The 22,372-nt window shown below is 43.6% G+C and overlaps 1 protein-coding gene across 2 annotated transcripts in view; it reads right to left on the reverse strand.

The window, feature by feature from the left end:
• LOC107187899 overlaps positions 1-22,372 on the reverse strand; it is a 187,732-nt gene that overhangs the window by 7,402 nt on the left and 157,958 nt on the right. For both annotated transcript variants that reach the window (XM_015576090.1, XM_015576091.1), the window contains one exon: positions 1,028-1,216. In XM_015576090.1, coding sequence (XP_015431576.1) covers positions 1,028-1,216 — 189 coding nt within the window. The remainder of the gene's footprint in view (positions 1-1,027; positions 1,217-22,372) is intronic.

Genomic DNA, 22,372 nt, shown 5'->3' on the forward strand with positions numbered 1-22,372 from the left:
GTTAGCTGACGCACGCGAATTAATTGGAACGAAGAATCTAACTAGAGATCCCTATTTCACGTGTAATTAACCCTTCCCTTTCCACTGCTGCCATATGACTAGGTACTCTAAATTACGGAATAAAATATTTCGTATCTGTGATTATAGTTTGTTATAAGACATTGTCCTTTGTATTTTTCATTCGCTGGAATCCGTGTGTTGAGTACTGTTAGTAATGAAATACTTATAAAATTGTAATTTCTTTTAAATATTTCAAGAGGATTCTCTGATCAAAGGTATGAACAATGGGTTTTGTTATGTACAATAACTTTGTAATATCAATTGTTCTACATAACTGTGATAGAAGTGAAAAAACTCGCCGAATGACAACGAATTGAAAAATGGCACTAAATGCTTTGAAAATTTTGAAATAATCTTGTGAATCATTTATATACCGTGTAATATAGACAAAATGCAAGAAGATAGATTTGTTTGTAATTGCTAGATAATTCGGGAATGAAAGAGTTAAATACACGTTCAGTACCATGCTCTCTAGTCTCTGGACTTCCTGATTAAATTCTATCCTGCAGTTTCCACGGGTTTCACCGAGCGCAAAAAAAAAAAAACGGGAAGAGATATTTTCATCACGTAGGGTCCAACGAGCCGCGTGGGAAACGGGGATCCTATGTGTCTGTCGACGAGAATAACTATATATGTGTACACTTTCCACGGTCGAAGGAGGGGGAAAAATGTTCTCGTGAGAATCGTCGAAACTCGTAACACGTAGACTTTTCTCGCTCGATGGCCTTTCCACCGGAAACGCCGGGGGATTAATGTGGACGAATCCATTCCGCGGAACCATTGACGCCACACAGTGGTCCAGAATCAAAATGGAACAATTTAAAGCAAATTTTTGATTTCCTGAACTAAATAAGCGTGTCAGCTATCATATTTTAATTCTGGACTATTCTGCGCCGTGGCGATCGAGAAAACGAGTTTTCCCGATGAATTTTCAAACGTTACAGGGTGAAAAATATGCGCGGCGTACCGTGGTGAGGACATCTCGTTCGTGGAGCCGCAGGTTATCGCCGGGAAACAGTTCTTGGATGCGATGCAGATCGCCCTCGAGCTGTCCGCGCTGGAGAACCGCGCCGCTACCGACGCTACCGTTTCCGTTCTCCACCAGATTCCTCGCCTCCTGGCCCAGATACCTCTCGTATTCGGCCAGCCTCTGGACCTGCAATCAAAATGGAGAATACTTCCTTTATTGGACCGAATAGAGGATGTTTCCTTTATTGGGAAAAAAAAACAGTTTATTTTTACGTACAAGTATGGGACCAGAGTTCATGATTGTTGGAACCAGTGACTTACTATCATTTACCCAATTAGTTTCAGCACATTATTGTCATCAAGTCTTTGCAGAATTTTTCTTTAATTTATCAGTTCTGGCCCCATACGTTTGGCTGGTAGTTATATTTAATGACAAGACCCTTAAATTATTGTTTCAAAATTATATATATACATGTTTATCTTGTTATTTTAAAATCGAAAGTATCGATATTAAATCTAATTTAGAAAAGTTTCTTTTTATCCATTTTTAACCTTTTAATGCTCTGACATCTCGTTCAGGGGGAAACAAAATTATTCCTCGCGATTGGTTAACTCAAAAATGGTCCCAACACGTGCAACTCATCTGTATTTTCATGCCGGAACCCCTGGATATATGATTTTCTAGATGTGACTTTTAAATATAATTTAGGAAAGATTTTTCTTATTCATTTTTAAGCTTTTAATGCCCTGGCACCTCTTTCAGGGGGAAACAAAATTATTCCTCGCGATTGGTTAACTAAAAAATGGTCCCAATACGTGCAATTCATCTATATTTCCATGCTGAAACTCCTGGAAATATGATTTTCTGGATATAACTTATACGTAACACTGTGCGTTAAAGGGAATATCGACGGTATCGATCCAGTCGAACAACATCGTCGGATTCCACACGATTCGTTCAACGAACGCGTTTCCGCATCGATTCGAAACACGCCGCAGAAATCGATGAGGATTGCGCAATCCTAGAGTGTTTCCATGAGCGGCAATTACGATAACACAGTGTTCAAAGTGACGGGGATTGCGAGAATGGAAAAAGGAAGCGCACGTTGGGAAACGTACGGCGCAATCTAGGCACGACAGAAATCGGGCGCAACGCAACCGTCGTTAACGACGAATATCGAAAATACACGGCGGATATTTCACCGCGGAACGTTCCACGGCCACAATTATGATCCGAGCCGATGCATCGTGGCGAGTTATGTAAATTCACCGCGAGTCACCGTTCAACCATTCGCCTGGAGGTGAGCACGGTTTACGAGCTTAGACCGTGAACGTTGTTGATTCACAACGGCGCACAATAGTCCGGAATGAAAATCCAGCGGTTCGAATGGTGAAAAATAAATATCTTTTATCATTGGAAAAAATTCGGATCAACTTATCATTAACCGTGTAAGATTTCTTCCACGCATTGCTGGTCGCCTGAGACCCTTTTCTGTCATCGATCTCGTTAATAGAATAGAAAAAGAAATTCCCTAGAAATTCAAATATTCATGAGAATGTTGAGAACACTGTTAGTTAATGTTAACGTCATCGAAGAGGAACCCGAAAATTGATAAAATTCTTTACATTTATCTGCTTCTATTTAAATACAAATTCTGAGTTTGAACATTTTTTATTGCTTCCGCTAAATAATTGTACTGATAAATTTTGTTTAATCAACATTCTGTAGCTTATACGTTTATTTAGATGGACCAATTTTACCACTGTAGTAGACAAATGCAGTTAATAATAAGTTAACGTGAGTTCTTTTGGAAGACAAGAAAAGATTTCTTTTCTACCCATTCACGAATTTTGATTCGGGACCAATCTGTGGCGATCGTTTGTGTGACCGGTAGCGCGAAGTGGTTCGTGCATCTGGTCGAATTTCTGCTACTGTTTATCGCGGGACCACCCGCGTACCACAACAACAGCCGCCTACAAACGTTTCTGCAACGCCACGAGACCTATTATAAATCGCTCTGTTTTCGTTTCGACCGGCGAGTGAGACATCGACGGAAATATCGTCGACAGAGTACCATTCCGCGAGTAACAACGCCAACGTTTTTACAAGCTGCCTCTCGATCGTTCCGTCTCGGTTCTAACTGGACGCTCCCTCCCACGTGTCGTTCGAAAATTTTCAATTAAAATGCGAACGGTCACGGTTGTACGGAGCCACCCACGCGGTGTGCACTATGGTTTCGTAAGGAGAACTGTACCGATCTTTCCGTTGTAGGATCGAGATGGGAATCGGACTCACGTGTACTTCGTCGAATTAGAGTGGAGATATAATCCCTGGACGCACATTCGAAGTGGTCAGTGAATGATTCGACGACTCCAGGTGAGTTACCAACGATCCCAAAACCTGTTCCATCGATATGCTCGCTGATTCGTTAATTATTATTACACATGCACACAGAATATGTGTAACTTTCGATGAACTTCCGAACGAGTTTAATACCTTGACTACAACATCAACCAAATATCGATGAGACACAAGAAAGAGACACTTGCAACGAAGCTGGATTATTTAAATACCGTTGCAAAATTTTTCCGTGAAATTAATATCGCGGCATAATTTTATAACACGACCAAAATTCACGAAACCTTTTAATTTCTAAATAATTGTATCGGGAACAAAGGTGTGGGGCGACCGGTTTCACGATTCACGCTTCTAAGACTGAATGGACGAGCGACGATTTTGCACGCGACCCACCCCTTCGATCTATCTTTCGCGCGCCCGGGTGATTCATCGGTCCACCGGAAGTAACCATTTTGCTTCGAGAGCGGAGGCTGCGCCGCGGGTCTCGTGTGTCACCGATTTTCTCACCTATCCGACACTCTCTCAGTAGCTCCGTTTCGCTGGAACAACGATGACCACGCACCGTAACCAAATACGTTCGCTTGGATGAAAGTTTTTTTTTTCTCTTCTTTTTTATTGCGTGAACCGAACTGCGTGGTCGAGCTTCATGCTCCTGGGCCTGGTTGTTTGTATTAATTCAGAGAGATTTCTTTAATTAATATTTGCGGCGATCCTTTCGCTTTCACCCGGTGATCGAACCTTATGGATCTCTCGAAAATGCCAGATAGGAGAAACGTGAAGTACTTTGCATTAGGAGTGTATTTTTGTAATTGTACATTCTGAAAGGGGGCACTGCCGTATCGATCAGAAATTAAAACAATATTGCTAAGAAGGTATATTCTGATAACAATAACATCTAGTATGATCGAGTAAAACCAATGTTCTGAAGCCAGAGTTGCAAAATAAAAAATGATTTTCTGTCTTGGGACAAAGTTACCCAGACTGACAATGAGTAAAAGTCACCCCAACTTATCGTAGTACAATAAATCCTCGATAAGTGTTCGAAGACTCGGATAAGCGTTACAGAATAGAGGTTAGAGTAAGATCGTCCTCACGGATTCATCGATCAAACATACGACACGTCCTCCTTATTCGTTCCCCGTTGATTCCTTTCCCTCCAGTTTCACTGGGATAATTCCTATCCAGGGTTTTCTCTTTCGCGGTGTAATTTTCGTGACTCGATGTCGTCCCCCGCCGCCATCTTGGACGCGTAGTAACACACGTTCGATGTTCCTCGTGTCACTCCGCGGGTTTTTCTTTCGTTCCGTTTCCCATCGTCATTGTTCAAGCGACAACGTATGTACTTTTACGCGGCATTCTTATACATATATACCGGCACCGTTTCTGGGGGACCCCTTTTCGCACACTTTCACCGCCGTCGCCGCATATATTCCTAGGAATAGCTCTCTCGAACATGGTTCTTGTATTGCCCTAGCGCAGTGTATACGTTCTCGATCGCCGTTCGATAATCGTTATCGAGTCACGACGAGAGCCACGGTTTCACAAAACCGAGGAATTTCATTTGGCCTATATTTCGAGACCGTCGAAACCCACGACTCGAGAGTGCGATAATCGGCAGGAGATCGGTGTTGTAAATGGGATAAAACTGACGAATTCGATCGAACAAAACCAGCAATTATCACTGTTAGGGACACACATACACGATCTGTCTGTCGATTGAGTGTATTTTAATGGATTTTAAACGACGCCCCCTAGTTCCCAGGACATTCTTCTCACGATTCGTTACGAGACACCGGCAGTGTGAGGGACAATCGTCGATTTAAAAGTCTAATGACAGTTCCATAATATTTCGTGCAGCATTGCGCGAAATCGCGGAAACCGAGCTGGATTCCTGACCTGCCCGAAATGCATTGAACACTCTAGAATCCGGATCATGTCGTATCCAGAGTCTGGATCCTCAAGCATGCAACGTGCGTTCATCGTTGGAGACTGTTTCTCCGACAGTTTCGTGTTCGGGGGAGGGGCACAAAGGGCCAGATCGTCCAATCGGGGCCCGAGATCAACGAAATAAATATCTCGAGACGTTCCGTCGACTGGTCCTCCGGCGGTTTTCAAAAGGGATCTCTCACAAATACGTCCAAGGGGACACCGTTAAAAGAGGGGTTGTTTCCCCCGTTGTGGAAACGATCGTTGAGAGATCTTTCCGCAGGGTGGATGTTTTCAGACGGTCACGAAGGGGAGTGTGTTAGGAATGGGACACTCGTTGTCGATTCAGCTCGTCGAGATCCTGCGGGTCCTTGCTCGCATATTAAAGAGGATGGTGTGGGGACAAAGGCGGCGCGACGCCTACGAGGACTCTCACGAGCTAAGGAAACCAAACGAAGTATGGGGGGAGGGGAAAAAGGATCGGGTGAACACGGGTGAAAAAGAAACACGAAATTCGTTCCGAGCTGGAGGATATACATATTTTCGAGCAGATAATCCGGCCTCGAAGTTAATTCTCTTAAATTAATTTGGCATAAATCCCAATAACTAATACCGAAGCTCTTCCTCCAAGCCGACTATTCCCCTAGCCGAAGCCGAGTGTGATTGCTCGTGAGGGTACATGGTTAGTCTGTGCTCGATAAGATCCTTAGATCTCTAAAAAAATTCGCCAAGTTCATGGTTAAAAGTAGCTACCCATGGCAACTCTCTTCTGGGCTGCTCGGGGCGTAGAAACTCTATTCCGTGTATTCCCCGTTCTGTGGAGAGATTTTCGTCACGAGACTTTTACCACGACTCCGTTGGGAGAAACGGAATGAGTTGTAGATGAAAGAAAAACCACGGCGCGCATAGCCGACAACATACGATCGTAAGGCCATTTAATTTGTCCGCCTGAGTGGTAACGAATAATCATAGGAGGGAGGGGGGCGATCAATCAGGTATTATACGTGGAGCACCGGCCGTGTATCTGGAAGCGTACACCTAAACGTATTCTACCGTTAGTCCCGTTCGAAGCATCGACCCCGCGACACCGTGGCGTTCGTCGGGTGTTCCCCCTTGACAGAATGTGTTTACGCCTCTGACGCGAAATATCCCTGGATATCGCGATCGATCGGGCACTCTGTAACCCCTTTGGGTACCGTGATCGGCGCTGATTAACGCGATCTCGCGATAATGCTCGAAACCTTAAGCTAAATATTCCGTTAAACTAGTTACATATGCATGTTTGTAAACCTGTCACCTATATAATGTAATCTTTTTGTAAATTAATGGGCTTTGTCCCGTGGAAATAAATATTATTATTATTATTGGAATCGCGATAACTCGGAATACGAACCCAGTCAGTGAAATCTGCGAAAAGCAAAATTTTCATCAATGCCTGTTACGAAGGTTATGACTACAGGTTTTATGCAAGATTTACTATGAACAATTTGCGCGCACATTGGCAAAAACATATGCAGGAAATTGGCTTGCACAAATCTTGTTCCGGTTTAGCCTTCGATTTGACATAGGTTATGTTGCAAGGCTTTCTGCCAATTTGCTTTATCATTTTGTCAGCTGGCGTTTTCTGCAAACACCCAAGTCAAATGCGGAAATAGATGGTTATGGTTTTTTAGACAACTTTTGTCATTTATTGCTGGCAATTCGTTGCCATATAGTAGCATAACTTCTACGGAACACGAAACGCGCGGTCCACAATGTTTGGTTATGTTTCAGTTTCACGTTAAAGAGTAGCATCATTGATACAAAATATCGATATTTGAACTGAAAAGTATCGATACTCAAAATATTGATATTTGAATTTAAAAGTATCGATACCCGAAATATCGATATTTGAATTGAAAAATATCGATACCCGAAATATCGATATTTGAATTGAAAAGTATCGATACTCGAAATATCGATATTTGAATTGAAAAGTATCGATGCTCGAAATATCGATACTGTATCGCCCGTCACTTGTCTGAAGGTTAGACGAGAGAGAGTATTTTTTTTTTGTACCAGCGATATTATCGATGCCTTTCGGCGTAAATCAACAGAGACAACAGTTGTTGCTTACTCGCGCCCCGGTGCGTTAATCACCGCCACAGGAAACGGATTTTGTAACTACTCGAGACAGGTGTTCTCCGTGTTGCGTCAGCTCGCAACAATTTGTCCCGCGTGCGCCCGTGAGCAGCTTGTATTTGTGTACATGCTGTCTGTTCTCTGTGTTCGTCTTGTAACCATCGAGACGCCGCCGATGGAAAAGTTAAAAGCTCTTGTGCCTTCGGGGGCCTCTTTCGTTCTGCTCCATTGGGGCAATCGCGAACAAAAATTGTGCCTGGCCTTGTGTCGTCTCGAGCCCCCCCAATCGAACGCACGATAAAGAAACAAAAGACCCTCTTTTAAATCGCACGAGAATATTCCCTCTCGCGATGATTTATCAGCTGAATATCCAACACATTATATTTCGGTCCTGTCTAATTAAACCATTCGTATCGTCGTCGATGACTTTTTTCCGTTCCCGAGAATGCATTCGGTGACTCGAACGCCATCGTTCGGACGGTTCGTGTCTCTACTAACAGGCGTTGAAATCACCGCAGTCCGCGCGCGCATTAATACCAGGTTTGCGTTCGTAATTTCGCTTGTGACTGAAATTGTCGGTGAAATGGATACCCTTCTCGTCTTGCAAGCGTTAAAGATACTAATCTATCGTACTTTCAACCGTTGAATACTAAATACATAATACCAACTGAATTATAATCTTTGTATTGGGAGCTACAGACTCGTCTCGATTATCGTCCCGAATTCCGATCCGTGCCAGGACAATAATCATATAGGGAGAAACACTTCAGACCCTCGTAAATTCGTTTTTTTTGCCCAAAGCTTGAGCCTCGGCAACAAAAACAGAGGGGAACAAAGTATGCACTTGACAGGCTCCACGCCCTCCCCCACTCCAGAGGTAGGGATGACGCGTGGACAATAATCGTGTAGAGCAAACCTGACAATAATCGAGAGGAGTCTGTATCTTGACCCGTGGAAACCACAACAGGGTTAATGTTGTGCTAAAACTGTAACTTAAACTCCTCTGTAAAATGATACTACATTTTCGACCCGTTACAACAGTATTGCAGCCAGAGGTGCGATATGTCATTCCTAATGCTCGACAGACGAACCGGGCGATTCGACTTCCAGGCATAGGGATCGAGGCTACGTTCGTTTATATAACGTAATGGGCATTAATAAAGCAGCATCGAGGTCAAATCCACGAGGAATGCATAACGCGCGTGTACGAACGTCGAGAGGAATGCAACGTGCATTACGTACCGATATACAAGGCGTGTGTGTGTACAATTATATACATATAAGCGTGGCTGCGGGACCCAGGCACGTTGCAAGAAACGCGAGGATATATACGTCGACTACCGAAGGGATTACGAAACCACCGTACGTATCCATTCCCGGACAATAATTCCGCGGCGGCAGCGATGGCTACCGACACGGAATATGTAATAACGCGCGGTTCGTAACATCGAACAACAGCGAAATAAAATCAAACGTCGAACAAGATATGCAAAAATAAAAGCACACGCTTGGAGAATTCGATTAGAATCCATTATCGTATAATCCTATCCGAGTGTTCTTCGACGGAGAGATTCACCGGGAGTTGGATGAAGTCATTAAAGGCTGTTTCCAATCCCCGTATCGATTCAGCGAAACCACCCCCCGAGGGGACGATATCAGACGTCGATTACCCTGGTAATCGAGTTACGAAATGATATCGAAGAAAAAGACTGGTAGAATGTAATAACAGTGTAGAGTCAGGCGATTTCTTAGTCTTAATAATTATTTGTTCAGTTTAGTTCTTATTGAAAAGATTGTTGAAAGAATAGAATTGTAGGAAAATTCAATCAATTAGGGGTATTAAAATAAAATATTTGAAAAATAATTGAATCACGTCGATGCGGATATTGCAGTACCAGGAATTGGTGGGGATAGTGTGTGGCCATATACGCGGACGAATTCACTGTACTACATCCCTCGAAGATCGATCCAGAGATTCGTCTTTTTAAATTTTAAGTACATATTCCACGGCTGGATCACTTGACAACTTAACGCAACCGCTTCCTTGTTGATTCTATCAGTCTCCGCGATTTTTCTCGTTTCCGTGAAGATTTCGTCAAACGGAGCACTTTGTCACATGGAACGTCCTCGTGTCGAGCAAACAGCCCCGAGGATCCGTCGACTTCTTCGAAAGAAAGTTTACGGAGGCGCCTGCGGCAGTGTGTGGTGAACCTGTTCTTCCTCCGGTCACCGATCCATTGAAACGAGCTATAACGGGGCGGAGGAACACGAGAGTGAGAGAGAGAGAAAGAGAGGATACGCACACACCGACTACCGGAGAGGCCGTGTTACGAAACCACCGTCGACTGATCCGCGTATCGACGATAATTCCTCTCGGCGGTAGATCGGCGAAACGTCTACCCGCAACATTCGATGCTCGCGTGTGTGATGTTCGCCAGAACGCGGGGAATCGTCGCCTACGGGGACAGAAGAGTTCAACGAAAGGTAGACGCGACTATGGACGAACCGGTCCAAGTAAATACTAGTAATTAATCGATACTTTCGTTTTGATACCGAGTATTTTTAGTTTCGATACCGAGTATTTTTAATACCGATACTTTCGGTCGCGATACTAAATGGATATCGATACTTTCTATTCGATACAAGATATGAATGAAACTAACAATACCTTGACGGTATCGGTGTATTCCTAGGTATCGATACTTTTGATACGACACTAAGTAGATATCGATACTTCCTTTGGATACAAGTTACGAGTAAAAGTACCAATACCTCGGCGGTATCGGTTTACCCCAAAGTATCGATACTTTTAATGCGATACTGAGTAGATATCGGTACTTCCTTTCGATACAAGTTACGAGTAGAGTACCAATACCTCGACAGTATCGGTTCACCCCAAGGTATCGATACTTTTAATGCGATACTGAGTAGATATCGGTAATTCCTTTCGATACAAGTTACGAGTAAAAGTACCAATACCTCGACGGTATCGGTTTACCCCAAGGTATCGATACTTTTAATGTGATACTGAGTAGATATCGGTACTTCCTTTCGATACAAGTTACGAGTAAAAGTACCAATACCTCGACGGTATCGGTTCACCCCAAGGTATCGATACTTTTAATGCGATACTGAGTAGGTATCGGTAATTCCTTTTGATACAAGTTACGAGTAAAAGTACCAATACCTCGACGGTATCGGTTTATCCCAAGGTATCGATACTTTTAATGCGATACCGAGTAGATATCGATACAAGTTAAGAGTAAAAGTATCGATGGTATCGGTTAATCCCCAGATACACGGACTCCTAACATAAAGGCTCGAAAAACGGTTAGCGCGAAAAGGCTCGGCGCGCCAAGCCTTGGCTTAGATTCCAGGTTTGTCGCGTACACACGCTAACTCGCGAGCCAATGGCGTAGGGCACATTCTCTCCGGTACAAGCCTCCCCCCTTTCCCCCCCCCCCCCCTTTTGTGCGGCGGTACTTTCTCCTCCGCTGCAGGGTACACGTGACACGTAATTGCATGCTTTCGTCGACGAGGGTTATGATGAAAGTTTTCTCGCCAGAAATCAGGAGGAGGCACCGCGGTGTCGTTATCGCACGCGCGCAGTAACAACAGCCTCTCGTCAATTCTGTCCCGTGTTTCTCCCGTTAAACCTACGCCTTTTTCCTTCCAAGACCCTATCCTTTATGCATCCGTGAATCCTCCCATTGTGTTCTTCGCGTTAACGGGGAGAGAGAGAAAATAAAACGAGAGTACAACCACGATGGAAAATAACCCGGTTCGATCGAACCAGGAAACGACGCCACACACGTCCAGGATTTTAACTGGGTGATACCCACACCGAGCAGCCTCGAGGTACCCCTTGGAATTCTCTCTGTCTCTCTCTCTCCACGCCTCTGCGCTCACACGTACACACACCTTAACTATTTAGCGGCACCTCCGTAATAACCAACTGTGCTAAAGGTATGTATTCGCTAGCCAAGACCAAGGAATCCCATTCCGTTCACCTCGATGATGACGGGATTCCGATAGCAGAGGGTTTGACTTCGCGCGCCAGCCTCTCTCCGTTTGATCTCTCTCTCTCCTCCACTTGACTATTCGCACCGATTCCTCCTAAGGTTCGTGTAATATCCGAAGGACGATACGGATTGCAGGTATAACAAAACCTGGACCAGGTGTCTAAGACTCTCTAGAGTAACACACAGGTTCGATAAACGATTTCTCCAAGCATCTTCTAGCCCTCTGGAGGATCCGTCAGATGTCAACAATTTGTACGGAGCAGAGGCTGTCGGATCGATCGTGAACCGTTCGAGAAAGAGGGAGATATAGAGATCCACAGGCTTAATCCATAGCAGACTCGTATTAGGCACAACGTATACCGTTAACTATACAAGCTATGGAAGACGGGGGCGCGCTGGAAGTCGTTTACCCGGCGTTACATACCGCGGAAGATGGCGCACGCGTGTGCATCGTTCCTTCGAGTAAGGTACCATGATGAGGTCGTTAGTTGCTGAGGAATCGAATTAACTGGAGTACCTCCAAAATTAGAACTGTTCATCTTCTACCTGTTTACAGAGCGTCCTACCTAACCTGAACACCTTCAATATCTCACTTGGTTTTCAGGATACAAAAATATGAGGGAACAATGTTATTTTTTCTTAAGGTCATATTTTTCGAATATTCTAGGTGTTTTTTTTTTTTCAAACGGTACTACATATTTTTATCATCGAGGTGTTATAGTTGAGGTTAAGGCCAATAGAATGACCTATAGAAGTTTGACCTTCATTTGACCTTGAGTACGAAAAATCCGCAAATATAAGGATTTAAATAATAAAGTAACTAGGATAGAGGGATTAGTGCAGAAATGTGTATTTGTTAAAATAATTTTTCTGAAAACGAAAAGTAAGTGAGATATTTAAGGTGCTCACGTCAGGTGGAACATTCTGTACATTTTTTCTTCATTCTCTGCAGCATTTCATCTTCTGTACCCATTTTTCGATACCAACATCCAGTTTCCCTTCCACAAACATCAAAGATAATTCGAATTACTTATAGGATGACCAGATAGGTACTACTTGTATTGTACCTGGAATTTTTTCGGACGCACGAGAGGGGATAGCTTCTAGGTTAACGGGGTAAAAGAGTCACAGGTCGTGATGTTAACAGTCTGGCCACGGTAATACTGTCGGGGACACGAAACATGTCGCGTGCTTTCTCTTCAACTGGTCGTCGACGACGGACGATGACTTATGGACGGGAGTGTCCAGTCCCTGGTCGAAAAATTAGGGCCACCCATAATTTTTCAAATTTTTCGCGGTAATCGTAGAATTCAAAAGCCAGAGCTTATTTTAATAATAATATTTATCGATTACTAAAGTACGTACATTTATATTACATACACACATATCTTTTTTATTAGCACGGAATAATTATAAGAACTCATCAACAAACGTGGTGACTTTAATGAAATTTCGGCCAGTTTATAACGTGGTTGGATCCGCCAACTCGCAACACGTTTATCCTTTTATCCTCCCGGATCGGTAGCGCGTTCACGGATCATCCTGGACGCATCACGCGAAGAACGCACCGAGGGGATGCCAATGGCGTTTGGCATTCGTCCTCAAAAAATAAAAAGGAATACAGTAATCCAGTTTAACGACGCGAAAGAGAGAGACAGCAGTCCGTAACGAGACGGCGAAAGGGTAGGAAGGGGAATCGAAAAGTCGTGTCGTCGGCCAAGGAGAATCGGTGCCGATGAAAGGAAGGAATTTGGTGAATGGGAGTGCCCGCGACTCGTTTTTCCACCACAATACCAGCGCCTCGTGAACGAGCTGAGAAAGAGAGATAGATAGAGACAGACGGCCATCGTGACTGCGATTGGCCGGTGCACCGGCTACCAGAGGAATTTCTCGAGATCGATCGCGATCGCAGAAGAATTCCAGCCGGTTCGATTATCGACGGTTATTTTCGATACTCACCGAGAGATGAATTTCTCGTTAACGGACAAAGCTACAACGGGACTCACGATCCACAATACAAATGAACGAATCTTGAAGAAAGATTCTTGATCAAACGATGACGTTATTTATGATCCTCTCCTCGACGGGATCCACGAATCTCGGTTCCCTCGCCCACGATCGCCAACGATCGCAAACTCGAAATTCACCGAGTGATGTCGGAAATTCGATGTTCTAGTTTCAAAAGCGAGTCGAAGTCACGATAGTCTCTTCAGGGATGAATTATTAAGATCGGAATAGAATGATTTTTTTTTCCTTTTTCAATTGCATTTATTTATAATGTACACCGACGAGCACACTCGGTTTCCGCTAGGGGAAAAAGTTGACGTAGGAAAAGGACCTCCAATATGCTCCTACTTGTTGGTATTTGGAATTACTGAAATTTATGCCAAACTAACATTCGATTTAACATTAATTTCAGTACTTGAAATAAATTTATCAACTGGTAGGAGGCCTTTCTTTTACGCCACTTTTTTTCCACGTATCTGCCAGTGACCCTCGAGAGTCTAGAGAAATTCACGGTTCCACCGGAGAGATTGGTAAACAATAATTCTCAGGGTGTAAAAATAAGCTTGTCTCGCGAACGAAACAAATTCACCGTGATATTCGTGGCGACGGTTTATCAAAGGGGTGGGGGAAGACAGAAGCGAATATACACCGATGAAACGTTCGAATGAATATCGGGCGTTGGCGTGGGCACTGTTAACCGGTACCATGATAAAAATTCACGTTCAATCGACGGGTTCGTCGTCGGCACGACGATCCCAGACAATTTTTCACGCTTCTTACGAGCGGGGCCACGATTGCTCGGCTTCCACGCGCCGTGTCGAGCATGAAAAATCGCGCAATTAGCGAGGGGCGACCCTCGGAATCGGCGAGCAACCAAGGAATCGATGAGCCACGAAAAAATCGACCGACAGAGAATTGAACGGAGATAGAGAGAAAAAGAGGGTGGGGGGAGAAGGAGGAGCAAGATTGGTCGGGGAGTAAAGTCAGAAGTTTCACGGTGCAGATCCCCGATATGCGAACCTAACGACGATAGGGAGGGGGCGGGAGGAGGGACAGGTGGGTGTCCTTGAAACATGGTAGTTAACAACCACCACCCAGCATCCACGAAGGGGGGAGGGAAGGGGGGACCATTACCATCGGCGTGGATCCCCCGGTTCGATGGGAAGCGTCGAGAGAGGAGAAGGTGCGTGCACGCGCCCCGATCGACAAATACACGCAACCATCACCACGAACAGGGTAAACAATCTGTTTTTGCTCTTCTGCTGTCGACTCCGTTAACCGTGATTTTTTCGTAGGTGTAACTGATCCTTGTTTAGTAACGGATACGACCAAGAGAGATTTAGGTTAAATAGTTTTTTGGGATGTTTGGGGAATGTTGCTGAATTGGAACCATCTGACAGATTGAATTCATTTTTATGATATTATTATTCGGAGGTTTATTTATGGAAACTTGAAACAACCAGAAATCTTTTCACTGTGTCGAAGGTTCTATCAAATGCCACGTGAAATTAATTAAACTTCTGGCTACAGTAAATCAACGATGAGTGCTCGAAGGCTTCCCGGTATTGAACATTAAATATTTCATAAACTAATGATCATATACAGCTGAAACAAGTTTCTTTGCATGTAGAATTCCAAGCTCTATCACTATTAAACAGTCAACGTTACACCTGGTGACCTCTGCTTGTCAGTGCCGAGGAGTATTCGAACACTCATCGATGATCTACTGTAGTACTTTATATTATTTCTCACGTGTTTCCCTTACAGCCAGTTATTACAAACACAAAAAAGAGAACACAAGAAGAAGAATATATTCGGTGTATAAGTGTTTGTTGCCACGGAATAAGAAAATTAAAGCCCCAGTTTACATCTTCTCCCTCTCGTTGTTTACCACCATTAGAGATCGTAAATCGACTCCCTCCCGTTTCGGACGCAATGTATAATTATAGAATGAGGTACGATTTAATTCACGTTCACCATCGGTGCAAATTATTCGCGCGTGCAGAAGGATCCCCGGGGGACTATTTAGGACCCTTCCCCTTTCCCCCTTGAGGGGCCTGGCGGGAAATTGGATCGAAATTTAAAAGACCCTCGCCGCCACGTCGTTCTCGCCTTTTTTCGCGAAGGGCGTGTTACACCGGACGGCAACCGCCGTGTCGGTTTATGCAAATTTTTCCCGCGGATGCGTGTGGACCAGGTAGCCGGCTCTCGTAAATTCACCCAAAGTATAGTCGAAAGTCTCGTCCCTCATCTACATCGCGCACAGGTGCACAGAATCGTGCTCGGATGTCGGTACGCCCCCACAGGGGTTAACACTTTTCTGCTGGGGACGATTTTTCTGTTTGCAAATATATACGATTTAATATACGATTAAATAAAATATATACAATTTTTTTTTTTGCAAATATATTGAACTCTCATGAAGTCTTTACTGTACTTTCCAAATGTCCGTGTAAACGTTATTATTGTGTAAAACAAACGCCCACAGTTTCTATCGGTATCGCGAGGAAAGTGAGGACAGTGCTACCTAAATACATGCACAATGCAAGAAGATAAGATTGCCGCGAGTTTCCGCGGCGCCTGGGCGGAACACGTGGCAGCAGAAAACGACGCGGAAATTCCTGCGTTCCTCTTCATCCTGTCTCTTTCTATTTCAAGAAACTAGCAACGCTTCTGACTGTACGACTCACGAACGACGACGAGAGCTTTGAAGACCGCTAAGACCCTTACCAGGAAGAAAGATTGAGACGACTGGCTCTCTCTCTCTCTCTCTCTTTCTTTGGTGCGTGGCTCTATCGATTGTCTTTTCTCTTATACGTGCTTCCCTATCCTCACGATGAACAGTGGTCCAGAATGAAAATTTAGCGACTCAAATGGTCGGAAACATAATTGCTTTTATTTTCTAAAAAAACTTGAATTAACCATAGAAGATTTGTGCCCGAAGAAAATTTCTTCCATACATTTATTGTTCTCTTCGAACCCTTTCGTATCATCAATCTCAGTAAAAAATGAAAGACAGAACATCCCTAAAACTTCAGATTTTTAAGAAAACGTTCATAAGAAACAATGAAACAAAAATTGTGTTCGTTTACCTCCTTCTATTCGAACAAAATTGACAAGTTTCCAAATTTTCGATTCCTCGAACTAAATAAATGTATGAACTGTTGAATTTTCTTTCTGGACCACGTCGCATATCTTTCTATCCGGAACGCGATTCATTCGTCATGAACAGGTGCAGGGTGATTGATAAAAGAAACTTCCCCGATTACGGTCTACGTGGAAATTGTCCGTGGTGGGGTGGGGGAAGGGATACGGGACCATTTCCTACCGGCTACCATTTCCTCGATACTCGATAACTGCACCCTCAATTTTCGATTAGAGTTAGATTGTTCCATAAAGGAAACCATAATTCCTAGTGGTACACACAGACACCTTCTCTGCTTCCACATCTTAAGCTCAGGTCAGCTTACTAACTAGGATTTCGCGTCCCATGTGAATGCAATAAACTTTCTCCCCCTCAAGGGGCAGCTACTGGTAGGATCGTTAAAAGATTTTATAATAAAGAAGATAGAGTAAGAGAGACAGATATACAGATAATCGACAAGACGATTGGAATTTCTTTCGATCAAGGCGTGCTGTCTTCGTAACCCTTATTGACGAATCTTCCGACGAACCCAGCACCCGAACTGGTCGTGGATTCTCGCGTTAAGGGACGTTTACGAGCGTCCCTCGGTACATACGGTGGAGAACGGCGCGTAACGCGTTCGTAAACGCGCAGTGAGTGTATATACAACGGGTGACTGGCGCCTTTAACGAGCATACTTTTGACATCCTTAAAGCATACATGGGGACTGTCTCCATCTCTCTTTCCTATAAAGTCCACGAAGGGTCGTGACAACGACCTTGCCGACGTCCGACCGGAGAGAGAATGGCCCTTAGTCATCGTAGGAATGTCGACCAACGCATAACCGCCGATGCACTTCCTCTATCGGACCGTGGGGGCGAAACGAAACGACCTCGGTTCTCGTGTATATCGGTATCGAATATTCTTAATGGACCGTTTTGGAGCAGTGAAGCATTTTTTGGAGTAATGGAGCAGCTGGGTCGTTTCCAGCGTTTCTTATCTACGAACGCTATTAGGACTTAAACTGGGTATAAATTTGGCCATTTAAGGGTAACACTATCCGTAGATATATTAATGTGACCATTTGTCTACATTAAACAAAATCTAACACCAGTTTTCTGAAGGATAATTGTTATTCTTTGATGCCAAAATGTTTTTTTTTATTATTGCGGTGGTATGTTTTGTGACAGTAGAGGCAATAGTTTTTCCGTGCAGTGGCAACACTGGAAAAAAAAATTGTTTTTCTATAAAATCTTCAAGTGGTCATGTTAATATGATATACGGAATCAAGGTAATGCATCAATGTTTCCCGATCTCTAATTGAAATTCATATCATTTTGGCGAATAATCTACCGATCGGTAATACTTCCACCATTTCTTATGTAAAACAAAACACACTTTACAATAAACTACAAAAAAGAAATTATAAATTTACCTCTATTTTCTAGAAGATATATGTTAATTTTACCGAAAACCATCGACAATGCATATTTTCCAAGGTACTTCTAGACGGTACACAGTAGAATTGTAAGGTACTAATAGGGTTAAAAAGGCTCCCATAAACGACACGATGTGTCATCGACACATCGCTGTCATTGGCGTGAATCTGTGTCAAGATACATTACTTCGACAGTATTGGAATTGTTTTTCCCAGACACTCGAAGCGACGTGTGTCGTACGAAGCAGTCCAACGACAAATCGTATCGTCTGTGGGAGCCTTTAAGCCCAGAGCCTAGATTAATCCTAGAGAAACGTGAAGTCCAGCCATTCCTTCGTTCACACGACACCACGGACGACATCCGAATGACAGAGAAACCGCGATAGAGACAGCCGAGATAAATGTATTTGTACGAGCCAAACTCGACAACGAAGATAAAAGGATCAGAGGTGTTAAGGTAGGTTCGCACGGGACGCCAGGTGGCATCGGTTAGGCGATTCCCGGAAAGCTCCACGCGGGAAGACACTCGGTAGACCGAACCGCGCGAGGATCTTGCATATAGGAGCCGGTATACGGTCAATGCACCAGGCCCAGTTTTCAAAATAACTTCAAACAGCTCCTATATACGAGAGAGTCCGTCCCAGTTGTCTTCCTTTTCCGTTCGAGTTGTACCCCCTCCATTTTGCACCGTCTCGTTTCACAGAATCGAGAATATCCTCGGACATTCGCAGACGGTCTCTTGACCAGGCGCCAAATCGCTAGCTATATATTCGCCCGTCATAGGTAGAATATGCACGTGATGTAAAGGGGAACCTGTCTGTTCGGGGTGGCTCTTATTTTCAATTTTTGAATTTCTTTCGCGGCACTCCGCGAAATAGTGTTCGAAAACTGAAATGGGCCTTGATAATTTTTTGTCAATAGAGAATGTATGTTTTATATTTGGAATATGCTAAAGGATTATTTTTTTTTAAATTAAAGAAGTTTCTTGAACTCACGACGAAAAGTAGTTGACTATAAAAAATGCTCCTTGTCTATATCTGCAAATTTTGTTTGACAAGTTTGTTTCATGTAATGAATAACTTAGAGGATAATCGAATAAAATCGACTTTGTTTGTGTTTAATTAATAACTTAAATATTTAAGGACCCCAGGGCCTCCTTTATCCAACAGAGGTCAAACTTCACAAAGATTATTTTTCCACTAATTGTAATAATTTTTAGGCTGTCACGTAAAATACCATTAAAAATAATTTTCTTCAAGACTAAACAAGACCCATCTTACTGTCTCCTATAACCATATCTCGTGTCTCGCGAGAAGAGTGAATCACGCACAAATGAACCGAAGTGCACCGTCGTAATTGGACGAAATTCTCGGTAATGTCTTCCGTTCCGCGGAACCCGCGAAACACAGAGTTAAATACACACACATGTGCCGCGACACGGCATCGTCGTTGCGTTTCTTCGAATCGATCCTTTACCTTAACCGGCTCCCTTCGTCTTCGCTTGCGATTTCGTTGGAGTACCAGGAGCGTCCTCGAGATTTTCAGGAAGTCTGCCGTTTCACCAAGAAACATTTCGAGCACACGATTTATTTATATAACACCACACCACTGTTCGAAGCACAATTCACACCTGATTGTAAAGGGATCCGTGGTTAATATTCGTCGAATGACAGGCGTATTTGTAACTAGAAAGACCAGCAGGTCCTCTCGAGTGACCTGCACGACCGATGCTCACGGGATCGACTGACACTGAAGGTGTCATGGTTTACCGATAATCTGTGGTGACGAGCCCTGGTGGTCAAATAGGAAAGTAAAACCATCCCCGAAGTGTCGTTAGCGTTCCAACGTTCGATTTCCTTCCGGCCTTATCGGTTGCTTCACCTGTTTCGAAAACGTGGGATGTTTGTGGATGTTGACGGTTCGCGGTAATGAATGGAACCAGCCGATTATATCGATCCTATCGGGAATGTAATCAACGACTGATTGCGATCTATCGTTTACACGCGATAACACGATTCTCCATAAAGAAACTCGTCGATCTAGGGGTGCTTTTGCACGTGTCGCTTATTTCCGGTCCTCTGTGTCCACCCAAGGTACCGCCATCTGGTATTCATATTTTTATTATTGTTTATAGTGCTACAGATCGCTATGGACGTTATCGGCGATTATATATTCCCATTAATTTATTTTATTGCATTACTTTTATTCTTAACGTATCACCGAGTATTCTACCAGTGTTTTATATCATATTATTTTGCAGTAAAAAGGAAATCGTTATTATTTACCCAAGGTGTATGTGTTTCTTTTTTCGTACTGTGTCTCGACAGGAAATCCTTTCTCCCAGTCATTCGCGACAAGCCAATATCCATTACCAGAGAACCACTGCGGCACGTCCGTATCGGTTTATGGGGCGTTAATAGTCCCCTCGACGAAAGGATTTAGGAACAACTTCCTGGATAAACCCAGAGCGCGTTATTAATCGATCGAGCCACGTTTTATGTAGGCTTCGGTGATAATCGATCGATCGGTACACGGCATATTATTTCGATCATGTTCACGGATCATCGGGCTTTACACACAAAATTCCATTTCGATTATAATTTTATTCTTAATTCCTATCTCTTATCATTAATTTTCTATATTCGAATATATATAAATAAATATATTATTACTACAACTTCCGAATAACTCTGTACCAAATTTATGGTCGATAATCCTCGATGACGAGACGGTCAGAAATTCCTGAAAAAACCCACCCCCTCCGAGAACAGTTCGACCGCATAGAAACTACGAACAATAGTGTCTACTACATTTGTCCCGTCGATATTGGGCAAGTAAACATTCATTTAAGGTCCTGGTCGCCGATGAACGTCGAAAACAATGTCACGCGACCGGAACAATGGATAGTTCGGAAATCATTTATACACTCTCTCGAGTTTTTCCCCCTCCAGGTTTGTTTGGTCACCCATGGTTTTACGATCAGGTCGCAACCCACGATATAGGCCAATATACCTTCGTCTGACGTGGACATGCAGGTCAACGGGCGCGTGGTGACGATCTATGGTAAACGTCCCTAATCCACTTTGGCGACAGACAGTAGGCCAACCCCGCCGATAAATTCAGCCGCAGCCTTCGTGGAATATCGGTCGTTACGCCTCGGCACGATCGACTTCTCTCGAGACGACGCGACGTCCGTCGACCATTGTTAGGCCGTTAAACGACATTTATTCCGAGTGGCGTCTGACCGGAGAGTTTCTCGGGGTCGACTGCAACGATTGGAAAACTGTTCGGGACACTACGGCGCCTTATAAAATGTTATTGGAATTCTGTTTGGAATAGGAGAGAAACGAGAGGAGTCTATTGTAGGATAAACACAGACGTTCTGGACAGAAAAGCGTATGGGGAATAAGAGGAAATTCTTCGTTTTAGAAGGAAAAAAAATATTCCTGGGATTTTCGTTTTTAACCCTTTTGGTCCTATCGTCGACTATAGTCGCGAATATAGTATGTCTGTTTTAAGTGTACTTATGTGATTATTTCTGTAACAAAAAAAAGAAAATAAAAAAATGTGTAAGATGGAAGTTGTGTGGTATAATAATTAAATAATTATTTAAGTTTGAAATACGGCTGGAGAGTCCTGCAAAGGGCACGTTCAAATATTTAAACGCAATTCTAAATTTTTTATTGCATATTCTATTAGCCTACATTGCGACGCATTCAAAACATTACCTTCAGATATATTTTCTGTAAGCCGTTGTGGAGTTATTAATTTTCAAAGTTTACGTGCTGTAGTGTTTCGACGATATATTAATTAATCATATGAATATTTAATTATATAAAGAAATATTTAATTCGAACACTAATCGAAGATTTACTGTACATGTTCGGAGTCTCTCAAAGATCATCCCCCTGCGTGAAAAATCGACAAAGACGCGGGAACGTTAAAACGGGACGTTTCTTCGTAACAAGTTCCTCCGAGGCGTTTTTTCGCGACGATAATTTCGCGCCACCTGTCGTCGACTCCGTTTCGGTTGCTCCCTCCGACGGCGCCGCGTTCGTTCCCCACTAAGAAGCCCGACGGGGGTGTGTGCACGCGTGCTTCTTTATTTTTTTTCTTTCGATTTCGAAACCGGATACCCTGGATACTCGTCGAGGAAGCCCAGAGGAGGAGGAGGAATGGCGCCAAAATAGAAACGCATCGGGGTGAACGCTACAAGTGGGACGGTTCAGCCAGGAACACGGTGACTGCGACGCCGCCGCCGTCGACGACCACGAAGACCACGAAGAAGAAGAAGAAGAAGAAGAAGGAACCGGCAGGAACGCATCGAAATAACCGGACAACTGGAA

The sequence above is a fragment of the Dufourea novaeangliae genome, unplaced genomic scaffold (genome assembly GCF_001272555.1).
Source record: "Dufourea novaeangliae isolate 0120121106 unplaced genomic scaffold, ASM127255v1 scaffold112, whole genome shotgun sequence".
Taxonomy (NCBI): Eukaryota; Metazoa; Arthropoda; class Insecta; order Hymenoptera; family Halictidae; genus Dufourea; species Dufourea novaeangliae.